Source organism: Nerophis ophidion, linkage group LG14 (assembly GCF_033978795.1).
Source record: "Nerophis ophidion isolate RoL-2023_Sa linkage group LG14, RoL_Noph_v1.0, whole genome shotgun sequence".
Taxonomy (NCBI): domain Eukaryota; kingdom Metazoa; phylum Chordata; class Actinopteri; order Syngnathiformes; family Syngnathidae; genus Nerophis; species Nerophis ophidion.
The window spans coordinates 31,089,360-31,112,824 of record NC_084624.1 but is presented as its reverse complement, the minus strand read 5'-3'; the positions used below and the strand labels follow the sequence as shown (position 1 = coordinate 31,112,824).

General features: G+C 38.3%; 1 protein-coding gene across 1 annotated transcript; it reads left to right on the top strand.

Annotated features, from left to right (window-relative positions):
• The first annotated feature begins 9,128 nt into the window (after positions 1 to 9,128).
• On the top strand, positions 9,129 to 23,229 carry tfa (transferrin-a). The gene is made up of 17 exons (XM_061920384.1): positions 9,129 to 9,286; positions 9,366 to 9,520; positions 13,084 to 13,186; positions 13,264 to 13,455; positions 15,745 to 15,874; positions 15,945 to 15,997; positions 16,202 to 16,365; positions 17,410 to 17,563; positions 17,631 to 17,794; positions 17,865 to 17,961; positions 19,549 to 19,569; positions 19,737 to 19,901; positions 20,799 to 20,949; positions 22,339 to 22,406; positions 22,497 to 22,678; positions 22,755 to 22,944; positions 23,030 to 23,229. The coding sequence occupies exons 1-17, from the start codon at positions 9,244 to 9,246 to the stop codon at positions 23,074 to 23,076; spliced, it is 2,079 nt and encodes a 692-aa protein (XP_061776368.1). The 5' UTR covers positions 9,129 to 9,243; the 3' UTR covers positions 23,077 to 23,229.
• The last annotated feature ends 236 nt before the right edge of the window (positions 23,230 to 23,465 follow it).

The following is a 23,465-nucleotide window of genomic DNA, read 5'->3' as shown; positions in this document are numbered from 1 at the left end:
TGGTGACCTCTGTGAAAAATTTCAAGTCAAAATACAGCCGTTAAGAACATTAATGTGTTCGTCGGGTGGAAGAAAAAAAAAACTCATGAAGGGATTATATAGAATCATGTTGTTGACTTTTTATTATCGTCTAAGAATATTTTTAGGGTGATTGCAAACAACCAAATTTGGCGACACATTTGAACAATGCAAAAGTCGAAATGAAATTTTCTCAAAAAGAACTTGTGTGTTTCGCTTTTTGTAGCACTATTGCAGGTCAAACTGCCCACATAAAAAGCATATTAACTGTTAACATTGAACCGACAAAATTTCTATGCTTTTTAGCGGGATTTTGCTCAAAGCTAAGCATATTGTCTTTGTAAAAGCTCAACATTGTAGCATATAAACGGTTAACATGTTAAAATTTCACCCCACGTTATTAGACTATAGTAGTATAAAAGTAATGTTCTTTTTTTCCTGGCGTTTTTTTTGCTCAAAACTAAGTAAATCGTCTCTATTATGACCCATTTTATGATTCTTCTGGAACATGCAAAATGTTAGCTTACCAAGTCTTAGCATACCAAATTTGAGTATATTCACATTTTAGCCTGCATCACATTAAAATTTGGTCAAAAGGTAAACGGTGGTCGCATTTTTCTCAGCTTCCTTCTTCCCTGCTTGCTCTCTGTGTCCTGTCTTTGTCTGAACTTTTCTGAAGCCTCTTTCTTTGCGCTGTCCTCTAATCTAAACATCAAATATGAATATGATCAGCTGGACTCTCGACACAATTGACACAGTCTTTTCGACAAGGAAAAGAGGTTCGGGGGAGCCTGGCTGCCCTGATGGAACAATTACTGCGGGGTACGTGAGGAAATCCTGGGATAAATGGAGAATCATGTGCCTCTTAGACCTTTCCAACCAGGATGTGGAAGACATCTACCTATTTGGAACTGTGATCGCGGGGCACCTGCTGATTGGGCTGGATGGACATTGCTCTGGTGTATCGTCAAATTCGGAACACGATGGCAGCCACTCAAGGGGCCCAACGGCTGTTCAACGCAATGGAAGGATTGGGTCGGGCTGTGGGAACACAGACTGGAGCGATTCCTGATTTAAATCGCAAAATGGATGTCATCTTGGAAAAGCTTGCTGAGAAGGAATAATTACATTGGAATTGGAGAATCCAGCATGGACACAGAGAAGGCAAGTAAGTGTTTAGTCTTCCCGAAGAAAAAACACTTCTTAATCTACGATTTGACTCCCTCGTATGGCTTTGATGCAATTAGGAACAGGATGTTCTGAAGAAACTCCCACGAGGACTCCGCAAAGATGGATGCTTTTCACCTTCCTTTTTTTTCAACAACACCTGGTGTCGAAGTTTGAGCTCGGCCCCGGTCCACAAAAACATTTCAACATCTCTCCCAAGTTAATTGGGCATACATGCACGCACATGCCACCCCCCAAATCAACGCCTTCACCACCGCTTAATTCCTCTGGGGTTGTGGATGGCTGAGTAGCGCTCTATAGCCGCAGCCGGCCTCCAGGGCCTCAACTCATCCCCCCCCTGTTGCAAGTTGGTGTGATTATTATATACCATGTTTAATGTGTGCTATGTTATGTGGGTTTTTCTCCTTGGACTCAGTCTGGACCCCTCCTGAGGGTCTAGCCTTAGACTGATATTTTTTTTTACTCTTCCCCCTCTCGCAATGTCACCCTTTTCTCATCTTTTTAAGGTGTCCCTCCTGTAACGTATGTCTGCTCTTGGCGGGACTGTGCCGATAATGTAATTTCAGTTCTTATGTGTCTTGTACATGTTAAGAATGGACAAAATAAAGCTTGTCTTGTTGTCAATGTCAAAAACAAAAATGGTGTTTGTTGCTTTTAGTAGCTCTACTTGGCTTAAAACTAAGCATATTGTCTTAGTAAAAGCTCAACATTTTTTTTAGATGAACTCGCTACATGCTAGCGTATAAACTGTTAGCATGTTAACATTTCACCCCATGTTATTAGACTTTTGTTATATTAAGGGTCTCTTCTATTACTGGCATTAGTTTGCTCAAAATTAAGTTAATCTTCTTTCATTTTGACCCATTTTATGATTCTTCTGGAACCTGCTAAATGTTAGCATACCAAATTTTAGCATATTCAAAATGTAGCCTTCATTATATTAACATGTTTTCAGAAGGTACACAAAACTTGTTTGTTGCTTTTAGTAGCTCTACTTGGCTTCAATCTAAGCATATTGTCTTAGTCCAAGCAAAATTTTTAAAATGTGAACATTTTCCCCCACATGATTAGACTTTTGTCAAAGGTTATACCGTACTACTTCAACCGTCAGCAAGAAGGCCAGGCACTCAAGTTATATTCACAACACAAAGCTGAGGGACTTGAAACAGCTTGTATCCCAAAAAAACTCAGCAGATATTATGCTATATTTAGTTTTTTCTCGTGCAGTTCGGGGCTTCACGGTGGAAGAGAGGTTAGTGCGTCTGCCTCACAATACGAAAGTCCAGTTTGGAGTTTGCATGTTCTCCCCGTGACTGCGTGGGTTCCCTCCGGGTACTCCGGCTTCCTCCCACTTCCAAAGACATGCACCTGGGGATAGGTTGATTGGCCCTAGTGTGTGAATGTTGTCTGTCTATCCGTGTTGACCCTGTGATGAGGTGGCGACTTGTCCAGGGTGTACACCGCCTTCCGCCCGATTGTAGCTGAAATAGGCACCAGCGCCCCTCCGCCACCCCAAAAGGAATAAGCGGTAGAAAATGGATGGATGGATAGTGCAGTTTGGCTCAAAACTAAGCACATTGTCTTGGTAAAGGCCCAATTTCTAATTGAGCCCTAACTGTTCGTGCTACATGCCTTTAAAAAGCTCAAAAACTGTTTGTATGTGAATGATTTTCGTCAAAAGTTGTTTGTTTTGCTTTTTATGGTGCTAGTTGGCTAAACATTCCACTTATTGTCTTAGTAAAATCCCATTTTCTTTATTCAGCTCAAACAATATGCCAGCACGCCAAATGTTAGCATTTTATCCCATCTTAAGATAAATCACTACCTGAGGTAATATACATTCTGTAAGGGTTTAGAAGCATTTAAGTCCCATTTTAAAACTCATTTGTATATTCCAGCCTTTAAATAGATCCCATTTTTAGTCCAGTTGATCTGCCGTTTCTTTTCTTTTCTCCTCTGCCCCCTCTCCCTCGTGGGGGTGCGGGGGGGCACAGGTCCGGTGGCCATGGATATGGATGAAGTACTCGCTGTCCAGAGTCGGGCCCCGGGGCTGGACCGCTCGCCTGTGCATCGGTTGGGGACATCTCTGCGCTGCTCCACTCAGGATGGTCTCCTGCTGGTGCCACCATGGACTGGACTGTCACTCTTATGTTAGATCAACTATGGACTGGACTTTCACAATATTATGTTAGACCCACAGTTCATTGCATCCGGTCTCCCCTAGAGGGGTGGGGGGGTCACCCACATCTACGGTCCTCTCCAATGTTTCTCATAATCATTCACAATGACATCCCACTGGATATATATATATATATATATTTTTATATATATATATATATATATATATATATACTGTATGTATGTATACGGCGGAAGGCAGGGGGACACCCTGGACAAGTCGTGACCTCATCGCAGGGCCAACACGGACAGATGACATTCACACACTAGGCCAATTTAGTTTTTTTAATCAACCTATCCCCAGGTACGTAGGATAAGCGGTAGAAAATACATGGATATATATATATATATATATATATATATATATATATATATATATATATCTATATATATATATATATATATATATGTAAATGTATATATATATGTATGTATGTAAATGTGTATAAGTATACTGTATATACATATACAATGTCCATGTATATATGTGTATATATACATATTATATATATGTATGTATTTAAATGTATATATCTATATATGTGTATATGTGTGCATATATGTGTATATGTATAATATATACGTATACAAATAAATCAATGTGTCTCTATACATGTACAGTATTTACAAACCCTGTTTCCATATGAGTTAGGAAATTGTGTTAAATGTAAATATAAACGGAATACAATGATTTGCAAATCATTTTCAACCCATATTCAGTTGAATATGCTACAAAGACAACATATTTGATGTTCAAACTGATAGACTTTTTTTTTGTGCAAATAATCATTAACTTTAGAATTTGATGCCAGCAACACGTGACAAAGAAGTTGGAAAAGGTGGCAATAAATACTTATAAAGTTGAGGAATGTTCATCAAACACTTATATGGAACATCCCACAGGTGTGCAGGCTAATTGGGAACAGTTGGTTGCCATGATTGGGTATAAAACCAGCTTCCATAAATTGCTAAGTAATTCACAAACAAGGATGGAGCGAGGGTCACCACTTTGTAAGCAAATTGTCGAACAGTTTTAGAACAACATTTCCCAACTAGCTATTGCAAGGAATTTAGGGATTTTACCATCTACGGTCCGTAAAATCATCAAAAATGTCAGAGAATCTGGAGAAATCACTGCACATAAGCGATGATATTACGGACCTTTGATCCCTCAGGCGGTATTGCATCAAAAACCGACATCAGTGTGTAAAGGATATAACCACATGGGCTCAGGAACACTTCATAAAACCACTGACAGTAACTACAGTTGGTCGCTACATCTGTAAGTACAAGTTGAAACTGTACTATGCAAAGCAAAACCCACCCTGAAACGCCGCCGCCTTCTGATGCAAAGTGAAAAGGTGTTCTGTGGTCTGACAAGTCCACATTTCAAATTATATTTGGAAACAGAGGACGTGGTGTACTCCAGAACAAAGAGGAAAATAACCATTCGGATTGTTATAGGTGCAAAGTTCAAAAGCCAGCATCTGTGATGGTATGGGGGTGTATTAGTGCCCAAGGCATGGGTGACTTACACATCTGTGAAGGCACCATTAATGCTGAAAGGTCCATACAGGTTTTGGAGCAACATATGTTGTCATCCAAGCAACTTTATCATGGACGCCCCTGCTTATTTCAGCAAGACAGTGCCAAGCCACGTGTTACAACAGCGTGGTTTCGTAGTAAAAGAGTGCAAGTACTTTCCTGGCCTGCCTGCAGTTCAGACATGTCTCCCATCGAAAATGTGTGGCACATTATGAAGCGTAAAATACGACAGCGGAGACCCCAGACTGTTGAACGACTGAAGCTCTACATAAAACAAGAATGGGAAAGAATTCCACTTTCAAAGCTTCAACAATTAGTTTCCTCAGTTCCCAAACGTTTGAGTGTTGTTAAAAGAAAAGGTGGTGTAACACAGTGGTGAACATGCCCTTTCCCAATTACTTTGGCAGGTGTTGCAGCCATGAAATTCTAAGTTAATTATTATTTACAAAAAAAAATAAAGTTTAAGAGTTTGAACCTCAAATATCTTGTCTTTGCAGTCTATTCAATTGAATATGGGTTGAAAAGGATTTACAAATCATTTTATTCCGTTTATATTTACATCTAACACAATTTCCCAACTCATATGGAAATGGGGTTTTTATGTATGTATATTTGTGTATATAATGTGTATATATGTGTGTGTGTCTGTATATGTATATATATATATATATATATATATATGTGTGTGTGTGTGTGTGTATATGCATGTATATATGTTTATATGTGTATATATATACATGTGTATATATGTATAATATATGTTTGTATGCACATATATACATATAAATGTATGTGTCTGTATATATGTATATATAAGTATATATACTCAAATATATATAGATATAAATGTATGTCTGCATATATATGTATATGTATGTATACATTCATATATATGCACATATATATGTGTATGTATGTGTGTGTATGTATACATATACATGGATGTGTCTCTATATATGTATGTACATACATATTTGTATTTATGTGTATATAATGTATACATACACACACACATATATATATATATATATATATATATATATATATATATATATATATATATAAATATATATATATATATATATATATGTAATACTGTGTATCACAAAAAAATAATTGAATCCGGTATTTTATATATATATATATATATATACATATATATATACACATATATATATATATATATATATATATATATATATAAATATATAAATATATATATATATATGTGTATATATATATATATCAAGTGATGAATGAATATAACAAATAAATTAAAACAGTGTCATTTTAAGGAGGAATTATATATATTTTATGATGATTAGGCTATCAAAATATTTCTCGTGATCCATAAAAAACACGCCTGAAATAGCACCTCAACCCTCAATAAGGAAGTCATTGAGATAAATTTCGTCCTTGTTTGAAGTGCACTTTATCGGGATTACGGCTCAAAATATTCCAGAGTTGCAACACAAGGAAAAGGAGGTCACAAAGCACCATTGTGAACTGTCATGCTGGTGATATTCTAGTGTTTGTCCATTGAAAACAAAGAGGGAATTGTAATTGGTTCAATTTACAAAGTGCAGTCAACCTTTTGGTCTTTTCTTGGGTAATATTGACTCAGTAAACAAGCTGATACGGAACACAGTCAGTGAGTATAAATCATTTTGTAACAGCCCGACAGCACTTGACAAACTACTTTTTTGGTTTTTTTTACAATCAAACACTCCATGTTTTTATAAAAATAAATTTGGGACTTATTTAAGACAGACTAAATAATAACTTGGTCAATAAAACATTTATTTTGACATATTGCATCGGTTTCTGAAAAAAAAAAAAAGATTAAAGTCTCTAATCAATGAAGTTTAAACATGGTGTTTTTTATAAAAAGGGACATGATCAAGCATTCTGTACTCAATTAAAAAAAACTAAACCGTAATTAAATCAGCTGATTTAAGGAACAAGTATTGGATTCATTTACAACAGTTTCAATATTGAATTAGTTGTAGAAAGAGGACATGGTGATGCATCTAATCAATTAAAATAAATCAATGTAATTGATTTTATTTATTATCTATATTGGTTTAATATAGGATATAAATACATTTTTTATATGTGACTGCTGGTTTTACTTTGAAATAATGGTGTTTAGGACAAATATCCATTGATCATGCCATCAATGAATTAATGAATGGCCCAAAATCAATCAATAAATGTACATTTCACTATCTAGATTAGTGGTTCGCAAACATTTTTCACCAACTGAGAAAACATTTGGCTCTCCAAGTACCACCATAATGACCAACATTAAAATAAAGTAGCATAGAAGGCCTATGTATTCATTAAAAACAAGGTAGAGGTTTTGTTTAACAATTGTATTTAGTATTTTATATACACACAGTGTTTGATTATCTGAAAATAAAACGCTGTACTTTAATCAAGTGATTCTTTGGTGTACCACGAGATGGAGCCTGCGTACAACGAGTGGTACATGTACCACAGTTTGAAAATCACAGATTTATTGAACCTTTATTTAAATGGTTAAGTATCTATTGAGATCAAGATCTCTTTCACAAGGGTAACCTCGCCAAGAAGTTTCAGAAAAGTAATACGTTAAGACATACATTTAAAAATGCATAAAAGACAACGGCAAAACAATCAAACAATTAACATTTACACCTATTAAAAACACCTTTTAAAACTCTGCAAACGTCTCATGCTGTCTGTGCCTCAGGCTAGAATGTGAGTTGCCAAATGGAAGAACATTAAAGAGTTTCAGTTTTGTTTGCATTATGTTCCATGCCAGAGGGGCTGCAATGTTAAAATCTCTTTTGCCAAATTCAGTCTAGTCTAGTCAGTTTATTTATTTATTTAACCCATAGGTAACCGTTGTCAAAATACATAAGACTTCTAGCCACAGGCTAATTTGCAACCCTCGTCCTCGGTTAGGCTTTTAGAGAAAAGTTGAGAAAAGTAAAAAAACACATACAAAAGGATTAAGACAAACACAAAATAAAAATACATAATCTGTTCCATTTGTCCATACTACACCCAGTTCTGGTGCTCACATTTCTGATTTTCCCTAAGCCCCTTTTTCAGTTTTGTTGAGAAAAGTTTCATATCCGACTGTGACTTCAACTCCAGTGGCAAAGACTTCCACAAGTGTGAGGCCTTCACTGAGAACGCGGACTGACCAAGTGTGGTCCGGCACCTTGAAGGTTTCCTGTGGCAATCAGAAATATCGAATACCGTATTTCCTTGAATTGCCGCCGGGGCGCTAATTAATTTAAAACCTCTTCTCACTCCTGCGCTTACCAAAGGCATGCGGTAAAAGTAAGCATGCGCTAATTATTTTAAAACATCTCACTCCGGCACTTACCAAAGGTATGCAGTAACAATTTGAGTATGATGTAAGCTTGGACCTTAAATCTTACTGAATGGCTCTTAATCTTCTTTACTTTATGCGATTTCAAACTACCGGTATTGAAATCAGCCTCCTTCATTTTGAAAATGATGACAGGGGAAGTGTCACTCGTGAGGTCACGAGTTTGACTAGGCGGTAATACTAAGCATGCGCTAATTATTTTGGGAAGCGAGTTTGACCCAGCAGTAATTCAAGTCCTATATACCCTGCAGCAATTCACGGAAATACGGTATATCAGTGTTCCCCAACCTTTTTGTATCCGCGGACCGGTCAACGCTTAATAATTTGTCCCGCGGCCCGGGGGGGGGGTCCTTTTTTTTTTTTCTTCTTTCTTCTTTGTCATGAAAAAGGGACATTTTTGTCATGAAAAAGGGAGGTTTTTGTGGTTGGTGCACTAATATTGTTTTTTTTATGTTGATTTAATTAAAAAAAAAAATATATATATATATATTTTTTTTTAATAAAAATTCTTCTGCGGCCCGGTACCAATGGTGGTTGGGGACCACTGCGGTATATGATACAGTATTTAGGACTGTTGATATATTCTGATTAAGGGCTAATTTTAAGGACAAACAAAAACTTAAATCAAAAAGGTCTCTGGTTTATTGTCACTAGGGAATAAAACATATTACCATAAAAAGTATTTATCAAGATCAAAAAGAATTTCAGGCCCAACTTTATGTACAATTTAATATGAAAACACAAATAATGGAGGAAAGATTGTGAATTTCCATCATGAGGACATGTGTGTACTTAGCACACAAAGACACACACCCAATTGGGAAATTTGAGCCAGCTGTGTCTTTCACCTTTTTTTTTAAAGTCCACAGCTTTCCTATAAATGGCCACACTGCCCACAGCTCAGCCTGCTGACCTACAGACCTTCCACCATGAAGCACCTCCTCATCCTCCACCTCCTCCTTGCCTCCCTAGGTAAGAACTATTTGTTTGCAAACACACTTTGTTGTGCATACTTGATGGTTTTCTCTTCTTCCTGTGTCCACGTGGGCAGCCGCTGTCTTGTCGGCCCCTGCTGACACGGGCAAGGTGAAGTGGTGCGTCAAGTCGGACAAAGAGTACAAGAAATGTACGGACCTGGCAGCCAAAGCGCCTGTGTTCACCTGTGTGAGGAGACTCAACTCCATTGAATGTATCATTGCCATTCATGTGAGTTGGTGACTTTGTGTTCCATTCAAACATTACTACACGCTGACTTTTTTACTTATTTTACATAAACTAACAAACAGTCATAACTAGACCGAAAAATAGACAACTTGACTGTCACACAATCCCCACACATCAGTAAAAGATGATCTTATGCTAACACTCTGTTTTTAGAAAATCTGCTGCATAGTGTTTTACTGAAGATGAATTGGTTGAGCAAATCTTTTAAAACTTGTAGATCATTCTCCTTATATTTAGGGTCAACAATCTAAGGCTCTGGAGGATTTTTAATTGACTCTCCAAGTCTGCATGATTGGTGATGTCAGTGATGTTAGCTCATTGTCTCTCAAATTCAGAAAAAAAAATGTCTGGGGGCCGGTCTATGAAAATATGCTGTACAGTGTGTGCTTGGGTACTATTTTAAGTAACACTAATGATTAATAAAAAATAAAAAAAAACTCACAAAACCTAATGCAAAAAAGGAATGGATTTTTTTTTTTACATTTATAATAACCATGAACGAAAAAACACTGAATATTGACAACAGTCATGAACGTCACACAACCTCTCGATCGACATTTTACAATCAAGCAAAATACAACAAACACAGCGAAATATGACCAATTACCATAGTAACTAGTATATCATGCAAAAGTGCCGGTTCCAACCATTGAAATACTTTATAGTTCAAGACTTGCGGTCATTTGAAAACATCACTGCACATCATGGCAGCTACAGTTTTGAGCTTAAAGATCTAAAAAAAAAATGTGAATGTCTGGTCCAGATTGAAAAGCTTAATTTGCTCAGGTCTGGTCTACACTTCTTTTGTGTGGCAGTTTTTTTTTTTCACCACTGGGTGTACTGGGGCAGAAGATTAACCGGTGCTCAATGGGCATACTTGCCAACCTTGAGACCTCCGATTTCGGGAGGTTGGGGGCGTGGTTAAGAGGGGAGTAGTATATTTACAGCTGTTGTGTGTGCAGTTGTGCACTGCACTTTCTAAAGTAGATGTTGTTGTCACAAATGCATGATTGACTGAAACTTTTATTAGTAGATTGTACAGATTCCGTCCAATTGACCACTAAATGGTAACACCGCAATACGTTTTTCAACTTTCTTAAGTCGGGGTCCACGTTAATCAATTCATGATACAAATATATACAATCATCACACAAGTTAATCATTATAGTATATACATTGAATTATTTACAATCCGGGGGGTGGGATGAGGAGCTTTGGTTGATATCAGTACTTCAGTCATCAACAATTGTATCAACTGAGAAATGGACATTGAAACAGTGTAGGTGTGACTTAGTAAGATAATTACAGCCAGCAGAGAACATAGAGTTCACATAGCATAACAAGTATATACATTAGGTTATTTACAATCCGGGGAGATGGGATGTGAATGGAGGAGGATTAAAGGGTTGAAGTTGCCTGCAGGTGTTGTGGTGCATGTACAGTATTGTCATGTTTAAGAGTGTCACATGCTGGTTACGTCAGACGAACTGCCTTACGGTAGACCGTTAGACGTGACTGTTGTTGTTGTGTGTTACTGCGCTGGGAGGACGTTAATGAAACTGCCCAACAATAAACCCACATAAGAAACCAAGAACTCTCCCTCTATCATTCTACAGTTATAACGTCATTGGGCAGACACGTCACTCAGGTCCTCATGGAGCTAGGAGGGCGTGGCCTCCAGCTCTGCCTGAATTTTGGGAGAAAATTTGTCCCGGGAGGTTTTCGGGAGAGGCGCTGAATTTTGTGAGTCTCCCGAAAAATCCGTGATGGTTGGCAAGTATGTCAATGGGTATGCTTTACATTTGCATACAGCAAATACACATTTTTTTTCTTGTGTGGCACTTCACAAAATGAGTGAAGGTCTAAATGGATTGATTAAAGTCACCAGAGGTAACAAGGGCTTGTGGGTGCTTTGTCTGCAGCTGTGACACTGCAACTGTAATGTATGAAACTGAGGGAGGCATGTAAAGTTTTCACAACTGCATGTGAAAACCCCCTGGGGATGACTTCCAGTAGCTCAATGTCTGCGCTACATGTTTAACAGTGATGTGATTAGGACTACACAATTTGTGGCTGCTCTCGGCAAACATTCGGTCCGTGTGGATGATTGAGAATCCGTCAAGGCTGATTGTAGTGGCCGTTTTTTTTTTTAATATTCCTTCAGCCCGAACCGTGAAACCCAATATGATGCTCTTTATATTCTCGCCGTCTCCTTGTTGGAGAAAGCAAACCTTCTCCATTGCAATGATTGTAAACGCAGTTTAAACTTCTGCTTTCTCCCTTGATGCTTATTGCCAGCTCTGCAGCCTTTCTTTTTCTCCAGTTCTCCATGTGGGACAGGGATGGCAACTAGTTTATGGTGTAAACAACTGAGCTGAAAAGTTTAAGGAAGATTCTTAGTCCACCAAAAATAACAAGAACTCTTAGTTGTGCAATCCGGAAGGGGTTTTTACCCATGGGTAGAAAAAAGAAAAACACATGAAAAACAAGATGGTCTGCTGCCACTTCAGTAGCACCATCTTAAGCTATATATCGTCCGACTGGGTGGTCTGGCAGATGTAATCAGTTTGCCATTCATAGTGTCTCTAAATGACATCACCAAGAGGCAGAATGTAAAGATGAAAAGTAGGACCTATCCCAATGATGCTGCAAACCTTTCTTGATCTGCAACATCATAGAGTAAAAATGCATTTCAATATAGTTAAAGTACCAAGAATTGTCACCCACACTAGGTGAGGTGAAATTTGTCCTCTGCGTTTGACCCATCCCTTTTGATTACCCCCTGTGAGGGGAGCACCAGGGTTGCTGTGCCCGGGAATCATTTTGGTGATTTAACCCCCAATTCCAACCCTTGATGCCAAGTGGCAAGCAGGGCGGTAATGGGTCCCATTTTTATAGTCTTTGGTAGGACTTGGCCGGGGTTTGAGCTCACAACCTACTGATATCAGGGCGTAAACCCTAACCACAAGGCCACTGAGTAGGTATGCATAACAAAAACTATTTAAAAAAAAAAAAAAATGGCTAGATGTTGGTAGTCCAACTCATACTGACTATACAGAAGCTATGGAGATCGGTAGAAAAAAACTGCATCCAGTTTAAATGAGTCATATGTTTGAATATGGCTAAATTATTTATTTTGTTTTAACTAAATGAACCTTAAGTAGGACTTCTATCTTCGTGGAAAATATTCGACAGTGTGTTAAGCTTAAGATGTGCAAGCCACTGACACTTTTTAAAAAATGTTTTGATTTGCTTTTTTTTTACAAATTGTGCTGTAAATAAGAATTTTTAATCGCTATGTTGGAATTCATAATTTATTTTTTGGATTGTTTTTGTCTTAATTGCTCTGATTGCTATTCTAAATGTTGCTGGGCTGGATTTGGTTTTAGAATTGTATTGTGCATTATGATGGACTGGTTTAAAAAAAAAAAAAAAAAAAATAGGATTTAAGATTGAGCCCTGTGAAACCCCATGCCTAATTGTCGTCTTGTGTAATCTGATGCCGAAATTGTTAGACGTTCATCTAAATGTCAATTGTCTGACAGGGTGGTTTGGCAGATGCAATCACTTTGGATGGAGGTGACATTTACATCGCTGGACTGAATAACTACAAACTGCATCCCATAATTGCTGAGAACTATGGCTCCTGTAAGATGATTCTTGTATTTGTTAACCCCCTTAGACTATCAACATTTTTAAATGCTTAACTTTTCCACTATGTTTAGCGTCTGAGAGCTGTTACTACGCTGTGGCCGTGGCTAAAAAGGGCACCGGCTTTGGCATCCGAGATCTGGAGGGGAAGAAGTCCTGCCACACCGGTTTGGGAAAATCTGCTGGCTGGAACATTCCCATTGGAACTCTGGTGTCAATGGATATACTGAAGTGGAAAAGCATTGAGGATAAACCAATCGAGGAGGGTGAGTGACCGCTTTTAAACCATCTCACATGTTAGACCAGGGGTAGGGAACCTATGGCTCTAGAGCCAGATGTGGCTCTTTTGATGACTGCATCTGGCTCTCAGATAAATCTTCGCTGACATTGCTTAACATGATAAATAATGAATAATTCCACTGGTATTCAGTGTCAAAAATAACGTTCAAAATATAAATAATTCTCATGCATTTTAATCCATCCATCTGGTTTCTACAGCACCTGTTCAAGAAGTTGGATTAATGATAAGAAGTATTTTATGTATTGTTGGTTAGCTTCAGAATAACAATGTTGTTAAAAATAATAAGACTAATTATACTCTAAAAATGTTGGCCTTACTTAAAAATGCACGCATTTAGTTGTATTCAGTCTTAAAAAAAAAAAAAAAATATGGCTCTAACGGAAATACTTTTTAAATTATTTGGCTTTTATGGCTCTCTCAGCCAAAAAGGTTCCCAACCCCTGTGTTAGACAAACTCATGTGACCACGTCTCTCTGGTTGAAGCCATGTTTGGACAAGTTAAAAATGGCTAGTACGGTGTACAGGCGGACGGGGCGCTTAACCCTGAATGACGAACTGTCTCCACAGTGGACTCATTTTATAGTCCGTCAGTTTCCATCCCTGCTCTGAATATACGCAGAGCTTGTATATTTGCCGGTTGCCGCAACTTGGCTAAAATCTAATTGTGCATGACTTCCTGTCTAGCAAACGCCTAATTAACTATCCAGTTTACTTTCAAAATTAAAGACTCAGTTTTCAAGGCGGCCCGTATTTTACACTTTGAAATCTCTTAATGGGCAGGAACATACATGAATAAACTTGTCAAAGATTTTCAGATGTACTTTGACCTTGACGCAAATGTGGATTCAGGAGGTCCAAAAGTAAAGAATCATTACAGGCAAATCTCGGGCAGTTGTAACTGATTGCTTGCTACTGGGGTTATACCGGTACCAAAGTGTTTTTCGATACTTTTCTAAATAAGGGGGACCCCAAAATATGGCCTTATTGGCTTTATTTTAACAAAAGTTACGATACATTGAGAATTTTCTTTTTTTTTTCTTTTCTAGTAACTTACTAGACAACTAACAAGCAAAGGCCCCTAATTCATCTGATGTACGTGGTCACATATATTGTCAAAATGATGAGGGACAAGCTGTAAATTGATTAACCCACTTCATTTACTATTTTCTTTTCTGTTTCAACATGTTCTATCTACACTGATGTTTGAAATGTAATCACTTATTCTTCTGTTTGAATACTTTACATTAGTTTTGGATAATGCCACAAATTTAGGTATCGATCGGATACAAAGTCTTTGCAGGATCATACATTGTTCCAGGGACTTATTTCCTGTGTTGTCAAAAATGTGTGACAATAAGATATCGAGGTAATCATAGTATTGACTAAAAAAGGCTCTTGTACTTTGTATAATTACAGTGGGAGCAAGGTGTAGATCCACCCATGGCATTTGTTTACATTATGGCTGCAATGTGTAGTGAAGCATGTTTAGCTATTCCTCATCCTGTAGGATGACACTTGTAAGAAACTTACTTTCTTACAAGTCTGTTCCTCTCGGGGGTGCTGGAGCCTATCCCAGCTGCATTTAGAAAGACCTAAAACAATGTTTACTGTGGATGGGCGTTTGCTGCTAGCCATGTCTTAAAGCACCTCTTCCGGAGGGCATTTCGGTGTTATAACTTCACCATTATCGTTAGTTTTTAGGCCAAAATGCATCCTTTCTCCCTTTTCTGTCTACACACTGTCTGCTTGTAAGTACTCCGTGATTGTGCGCTGCCGAACATGCTCCACTGCTCATAAGACGAGCAATGACAAGACACGCAGTCATGCCCAAAAACCGGCACTTTTCAGAGTATAGTACGGTCTTCGATTCATTAGTACCATGTTATACCAGTATACATACCGTACAACTTTACTTGCTACAAAAAAGTTGTCTTTCCGCAAGGCAAAACTGACTTGACTCGTGGAAAAGACAGATGCCTACCTGTGTATTGACCGACAACAAACCTCGAGATTCCACGATGTTGCCATTGCATATCTCACATGACCGGACCAAGTTTATTTGCTTCTGCGACTCTGGAAGGACAAAATAAACGGTCACGTGATTGTGTGGATTTGCAAGATCTAGAAAGTCTGCGCTATTTTTACCCATTCAGTGAAAATCGCTGTTAAGAGCTCAGTCCACCTATGGACTCTGAGGCAGTGATCTCAAACTGTAAAATGTATACAGATGTGACAAGAAGTTCTTTTTTTGCAGCGGTGGCTAGCTTCTTCTCGAAAAGCTGTGTCCCCGGAGCAGCAAGGGAGACCAAACTGTGTGATGGCTGCAAGGGAGACTGTTCGCGGTCCCACAATGAGCCCTACTACGACTACAGCGGTGCTTTCCAGTCAGTTTGCATCCGTCTTTTCCAAGCATATCTGGATATACTGTGTGGTAATCGACAACTGTTACTATAGATGCCTGGTGGAAGGGGGAGACGTGGCCTTTGTGAAACATCTGACTGTGCCTGGTAAGTTCTGAAGAGTGGTGCTCCGCCTTGTATTCATTACATTATGTACAACATGTCACATTGTGAAGTCCAGCTGGTCGCCATTTGGCATTTTTGCTTTTCCTCTTAACTTTTTATGGTAAATTAAAAGTTAAGTGCTGTCAGCAAAACTGAGCATTGCAGGGAAATACTGAATTTTGTAAAGGTGCCGTGTATCACTTGCAGATAGCGAAAAGGCCAACTACGAGCTGCTGTGCCCCGACAACACCAGGGCACCCGTTGAAGAGTACAAAAAATGCCACCTGGCAAGAGTACCAGCTCACGCCGTTGTCAGCCGCAAGGACCCGCAGCTGGCAGAATTGATCTGGAAGAGCCTCACCACAGTGCAGGTAAGATGGTTAACACTGATTCTCAAACTCCTAAAGACAGAGGTACAAAGTTGTAATATACTGTTCCACCACCTGTGGCAATAATCGAACAATTCCGCAGCTAAAGTCATTGAAGTTTCCATTCATTTTCTACTGTCTGTTCCTCTCGGGGGTGCTGGAGCCTATCCCAGCTGCATTTGGGCAGAAGGCATTTACACTCTGGACAAGTTGTCAAAACAGACAACATTCACACACTAGGGCCAATTTAATGCCAGTCAACCTATCCCCAGGTGCATGGGAGGAAGCTTAAGTGCAAAAATTATGACTTCAGGGATGATTTTGTATTTTCGTTTGCACTTGAACATTTTATTTTATTTTTTAGATAAATCAATTTTCGTGAATACAATTTTTTTATATAGTGCTTTACATAGTGAAACCCATTATCTACATTTAAACCAGTGTGGGTGACACTAGGAGCAGGTGGGTAAAGTCTCTTGTTCAGACACACCACACCAGCAATGACTAGGATGGCAGAAGCAGGAATCAAACCTGGAACTCAAGTTACTGGCACAGCCGTTTTACCAACAGAGCTACATATATGTGCCGTATATTTGTTTTGTAAGGGGCCTGACCTAAGCCTTTTATCTTAGATTAACAATTTCATATAATTTGACAAAGTTTATCCTAAAACTAGATTTAATATCACTTAAAAGCAAGAGAAGACTTATTTCATAGTGTGAAAAATGGCCACCAAGGTCAAAGATTAAGAACCCCTGTTATATGCTACGCACGCCCACATTAGTTTGTTTTTTTTCCGGCATTTTGATATTGTATGAATTGACCAAATGTTCAAGAACTAAGATTATGCATAATTGAAGCAATAATCATTTGAGGATGATTCTTATTTAAAATGCAGCTAAAAGACAAAACTATAGATAAAATGGAGAAAATAAAACGCTTAATTAGTGAACTTGACTAATGCTTCTGTTGCCACTTTAATAGGCTGTCTGGTGTGAACTTTACTATTTTTTTGATCAGCAATCTTATTTTATTTTTTTAAACTAGGGCTTCAACCTGTTCTCCTCTGAGGCATACGCTCCTGCCAAGAACCTGATGTTCAAAGATTCCGCTGTGTCATTAACCGAGCTGCCTGCCAACACAAACTCCTTCATGTATTTGGGTTCCACTTACACTGGCATTGTGCGCTCCCTGACAAAAGGTAGTGACGAACTAAACACCAACTTATAAGGTGAGCGCGATTTTAATTTCAATGCTTGACTTTTCAGAGGTCACTACAACTAATGAAGGCGGCGCCATCACATGGTGTGCTGTGGGTGCTGCTGAGACCAAACAGTGTGACAAATGGAGCTTTAACCCTCTGGTGGGTGAGGACCGCAACATTATTTGCCAGGAAGCCGCAACAGTTGAAGCCTGCTTGGAAATGATCATGGTAGTGTTGCTTAATTTTATTTTTTATTTTATTATTTTTTTAAATCTGATAAGTAATTATTTTCCTCTAGCTCAAAAAAGCTGATGCGATGGCGGTGGATGGAGGAGAGGTGTTCGCAGCTGGGAAGTGTGGTCTGGTTCCAGCCATGGTGGAGCAGTACGACGAAGGTATTAATGAGGTTGTGTGCCACATGCTTGTCAAGTGTTTCCCGCAGGACTAAAATAGTTGGTCTCAATCAGGGATGTCAAACATGCGGGCCAGATCAGGTTCAATCCGGCCCACCAGATGAGATTGCTAAATGTACATTTGAGCTGCATTCTTAAAAGAGACATTGCTGTTCTAAATATGTCCACTGGATGTTGCAATAGTAATTCTGTTAGGCGAGCAAAAGGTCGTATTTTTATTTTATTTATTTTTTTAACCTGGGTGCAAAAGTATACCAAGCAAGAGGAACACTGTAAAGCGGGGCTGCGACTCCTTCTCGACCCACGTTAAAATAATTGGTAACCCCACTTAAAATGCTACATGAGACACTACACACTGATAGTTCTATGTAAAGAAAGTAAACAGTTCAGTTTATTTCGAACATGCATGATTAAATGCAATGCATCACATATTTTCAGTACAGCACGTTTTTATAAAGCATTTTATCCCATTTCATTTTTCCTCTAACAGAATAGTGAATAAATATACTAAACACAATCTATCTCACGGTTCAAAATGTTCATAATTACTGTTCTGTTGATTTTGGACAATTTCTGAAACTGAATCATAATGGTGCTTTGTTGGATTTCTTTGCTTAATCCATTCCATAACTTAATTCCACATACGGATTTGCTAAAAGTAAAAAGTGTTTTACAAGCATACAAATGTTTTAAATTATATTTTCTTCTAAGGTTGTTTCTCTTTTGAGAATTGTTGTACATTATTGGGTAGCGAGTTACAGTTTGCTTTGTACATAACTTCAACTGTTTGCAAATGCACCAAATCGTTGAATTTCAAAAAAGGGTTTATGTTCTCCATATCCAACATATATTCTAATTGATATTTTTTTGTAACAGTTACTGAATGATGCACACATGTAGTTTCCCCGTATTTCTGAACGATAACTCCGATATGGTAACATTAGCGAGCAGTAAAGAATATGAAGTGGTTTTGCTTTATTCTGACTTGTTTCTTGGCACTTTAATTTTACATGGGATTTCCAGTTAATTTTATCTATCATACCCAAAAATTGGTGTCAATGGTAATGACAAATGAGGTAGACGATACATATAATTTCTATTTAGTTTTTGTTCCATCCTAGATGGGCTCTGACTTAAAGTTAAATTGCCTTGTAGATACACTGAGATTAGGTAAAAATTCATGGTGTTTTTTTTTTTCCTCAGAATTTAATTACTTTGAAGTGTTTTGTCAAGAGGATTATTTCATATGTTCTTGTTCTATTTAGGGTCGAAGTGAAACAACCATCTGAAGTTTTTTATTTATTTTTTTTAAGTTATTATGCCATGATTTTATCTGTTTGGCCCAGATGGGAATAGATTTTTTTCCTGAGTTAAAATGAGTTTGACACCCCTGGTCTAGAAAAATGTATTTGGCTTAGTTAGTCTTGAGAAATGTAGTGTCTTGAACATTGGCCATAGCTCAGGAGATGCATGTGTTGAATTATCACCTTTTAGTGATTCATGAGTAAAATAGTTGTCATGCAAATAGATTGCAACTGCATTCAAAGTGACTTTGCTTTCCTTCCACAGACTTGTGCACTGTATCTGGGGGTGAGTCATCTTTTTTCTGCTCTTGGCTTCATCACAGCTAGTTCATAAGGCTGAAACATTGACTGCTGGACTAGATTGCTCTCAAATGGATCACCCTCATACTGTAGATGACCTCTTGTGCATGAATTGTATTTTCACTAACAATTTCCTTTTTTATTTTCATGTAGCCTCTGCCTCCTCCTACTTTGCCGTTGCCGTGGTCAAGAAGGGCTCCGGGGTGACCTGGGACAACCTGAGGGGGAAGAGGTCCTGCCACACGGGCGTTGGCAGGACAGCTGGTTGGAACATTCCAATGGGGGAAATCCACAAACAAACTAATGACTGTGATTTCAGTGAGTAATTTTTCCTTTTTGGGGAAAATCTTTTTTAAGTTTATATTCTGCCAAGTAGGTTCTCAAAGACTCCAGCTTTTACTTTGAAGCACTGTAAAACTCAACATGTTTAAATAGTGTCTTATCATTCAAAATTACAAATCTCATATGCTAGTGATTGGCATTAGCCCTTTTCACATGGATATTTCAAACTCCTTCAAATATACAAAGATCTACGTTCTACATACACAGCTGATTTATAAAATGCTTTCTAGGCTCAAGAGACAGGACTGTCTCAACATCATAATGGCAGACTGAAACTTTGGTATTCTGACAGGCTTTTTTTTTTTTCTGAGTTTTAATGGACACTCTGCTGCATACAGTATCCTTTCAGAAGAAAAGTGCCAGATTAGAATTTAACTCCCAAGAAAAGATCACAGATTTGTCAAATTGGGGTAAAATTACCACAAGTGGGCCAGTGTCCCTCTAGTGGTATTTATTACAAAATCTAAATGGAGTTTTTAAAAACATATTTGTAAAATGTTTACTTTTTACATGTTTAAGTAGTCTCCAAAATGTTGATTAAATCTATGGTTTTATAAAATGCTCTAGTGTATCAAATGGGGATCTGTTTTTAGATGGCATGAAGACAGTCTCGCCTCAGCAAGCCTGTTTTTGCCCCAGAAAAAGAGCCAATTCAACTGCCAACCAAGTAGCATACTAGGAAAATTACTCAACGTTGTCACATTGAAATGACCTCTATATTGCATATACAACAGAAGGGGCAGTGCTCCATTATGTTAAATTCTACCAGTGCTTAACCTGATTTCAGTTTATTGAAGCTGTATTCTTTATAAAATGTGTTAGAACATGACTTGAAGTTTTTTTTGTTTGTTTTTTTCTCTTCTCTCCCCTCAGCAAAGTTCTTCAGCAGTGGTTGTGCCCCCGGATCGCCGGCTGACTCCCCATTCTGTTCTCAGTGCGCAGGCAGCGGCAAAAAGGTGAATGATGAGTTCAAGTGCAAAGCCAGTGCTGCGGAGAAATACTACGGCTACGCTGGCGCCTTTAGGTAAGATGTTAGTAATACCAAGTGCTTGTGGAAAAAAACGCTAATTGTAGTTTTATTATAGCAGGGGTGTCTAAAGTGCTGTATGGTAGCCTTATTTATTGGCTTGCTGCATTGTGTAATGTTGATGTATTTGAGTGTTCAGTTATATTAACATGCAGTATATACCTAACTCTTCACTTTCTCACTTCATGTTACAGCCTTATTTCAAAATTCTGCACACAATACCCCTTGACAATGTTTTTTGTTTTAAACTGCAAAACATCACATGTACATAAGTAATCCCAGCTAAAAAATATGATCGTGTGCAACCCGTTTAAACTGATCATCCTTGATGTTCCTATGGCTTAATTGGAGTCCACCTGTGGTAATTTCAGTTGATTGGACAGGATTTTAAAAGGGCACATGCCTGCCTACACAAGGCCCCACACTTGATAGTACAAAGACTGAAGCTAAAGGAATTGTCTATCCCCAAGACAAGTGTTTCTCGAGGCACAAATCTGGGCAGGGGTACAGAAATTCTGCCACCAGGACCTGTAAATGGCAGAAGGGCCCTCGTCAGGGAGATGACCAACAACCCGATTGTCTCTCTGTCACAGCTAAGCATTCCATTGTGGAAAGAGGGGAACCTTCCAGAATGACAAACATCTCTGCAATTAGGTCTGAGTGGTGAAGTGGCAAGACCATGGCCATTAATTACTAAGTTTGCTGAAATGCACCTGAGACTCTCAGACCATGACAAACCATTCTCTGGTCAGATGAGCCAAAGATTGAACTCTTGGCATTAATGCCAATACCATCTCTCCATTGAACCATGGTGGTGGCAGCATCATGATATGGGGTTGTTTTTCAGGAACTGGAAGACTAGTCAGGAAAGCAAAAGATGAATGCAGCAATGTACAGAGACATTCTGGACTAAAACCTGCTCTTGAACGCAGACTAGGGTGACTGGTCATTTTTCAACAGGACAGGGCCCTGAGCATACAGCCAAGATTTAAATGAATGGCCCAGATTTTAATCGGCTTGAACATTTTATTTTTATTTATTTTTTTAAGTCTTGTAGCATCCTATTTAAAAAAAAAATAAATAAATAAAAAAAAAACTTGGCTAAAATTGCCCCCAAATGGGCATCAAAGTATTGAGCAAAAGCTGTGAATGCTTAATGCTGTGATTTCTCTTATTTGCTTAACTCCAAAACACAACTTTCACATGTATGTAGCATGTTGGGGACAAAATGAATTTATTCCATATTTGAATAAGGGGTAACATAAAAAGTGAAGTGCTGTAAATTGTCTAGCATCTTTAATGCACAATTGATCAAAATGGTTGCTCCTGCATGACAAGATCTGCACTTTTATACTTCATGAAATATATTATGCTTTTTATTTTTAGATGTCTTGTTGAAGGTGCTGGGGACGTCGCCTTCATTAAACACACTATTGTACAAGAAAACAGCGACGGTAAAACTGGTCTCATCTTCTTCAGTCATCTTTGTAACTTTTTTTTTTTTTTCTTTTTTTTTTTTAACACTGCCTTTTCCGTTTTTGCAGGAAATGGTCCTGAATGGGCTCGCAATCTCTCCAGCAGCGACTATGAGCTAATCTGCCCTGGGAAGCCTGCGGTTCCAGTCACCCAGTTTAAAGATTGCAACCTGGCAAGCACCCCAGCACACGCTGTGGTGACCCGGCCCGAAACCCGCAATGACGTCGTCCGCGTTCTCCAGGAAGAGCAGGTCAGAATACAGAAATTGGAATTTTGTTCACTTTTTGTTTTAGTCCAGTTTGTTTTAATTTTTTGTATTTTTTTAGGCCAAGTTTGGTAGGGGCACTGCTGCCAGTTTCAAAATGTTTGAGTCAGAGTTTGGAAAGAATCTGCTCTTCAAGGACTCCACCAAGTGTCTCCAAGAAGTCCCTCCTGGGTCCAGTTATGAGAAGTTCTTAGGAACTGGGTACATGAACGCCATGACCTCACTGAGGCAGTGCAGTGACACGGCTTCAGGTTTGTACTGTTCCTCACAATTGAGAATTATCCCATGATTTTTTTTTTTACTTATTCAAATGATTTTGTTTCACCTGTTTTACAGATCTGGAGAAACTGTGCACTTCCCATAGCTGCCAGGCAACAAACTAGATGGTTCTTCAGTTGTCCCTCACTGACCCAAACAATTAATCTTGTTTTCAACATGCAAATCAACAATCATGTCCACTAACTATTTTTCTGATTGTGGATCATTCATTTTCCTAACATGTTTGTATTTTTCAAATAAAGCCTTTGAATAACTTTTGGAGGGTTTTTGACTCTTTACTAAAAGTTCAAATATTGAATAAGAGATTTAATACAAAATGAAATGGGTGTTGAAATATTATCCTAAACATATTTGCTGAACTGGCCAGGCAGTATTGAAAAGAGGAATACTGCAAATGTATTTTTAGTGACTATTATAAGAGCTGGAGCAACTCTGAGGATCAGAGGAATAATGTTCCAGAGTTTGTCTACTACTAAACAATGTACTTTGTAAA

What these genes read in the sequence shown, in the direction of transcription:
- tfa (XM_061920384.1), top strand. Translation starts at nt 9,244, where the DNA reads ATGAAGCACCTCCTCATCCTCCACCTCCTCCTTGCCTCCCTAG. An exon ending in GAAACATCTGACTGTGCCTG is followed by an intron (nt 15,998 to 16,201) that starts GTAAGTTCTGAA and finishes TATCACTTGCAG; the next exon opens with ATAGCGAAAAGGCCAACTAC. An exon ending in GTGCAGTGACACGGCTTCAG is followed by an intron (nt 22,945 to 23,029) that starts GTTTGTACTGTT and finishes CCTGTTTTACAG; the next exon opens with ATCTGGAGAAACTGTGCACT.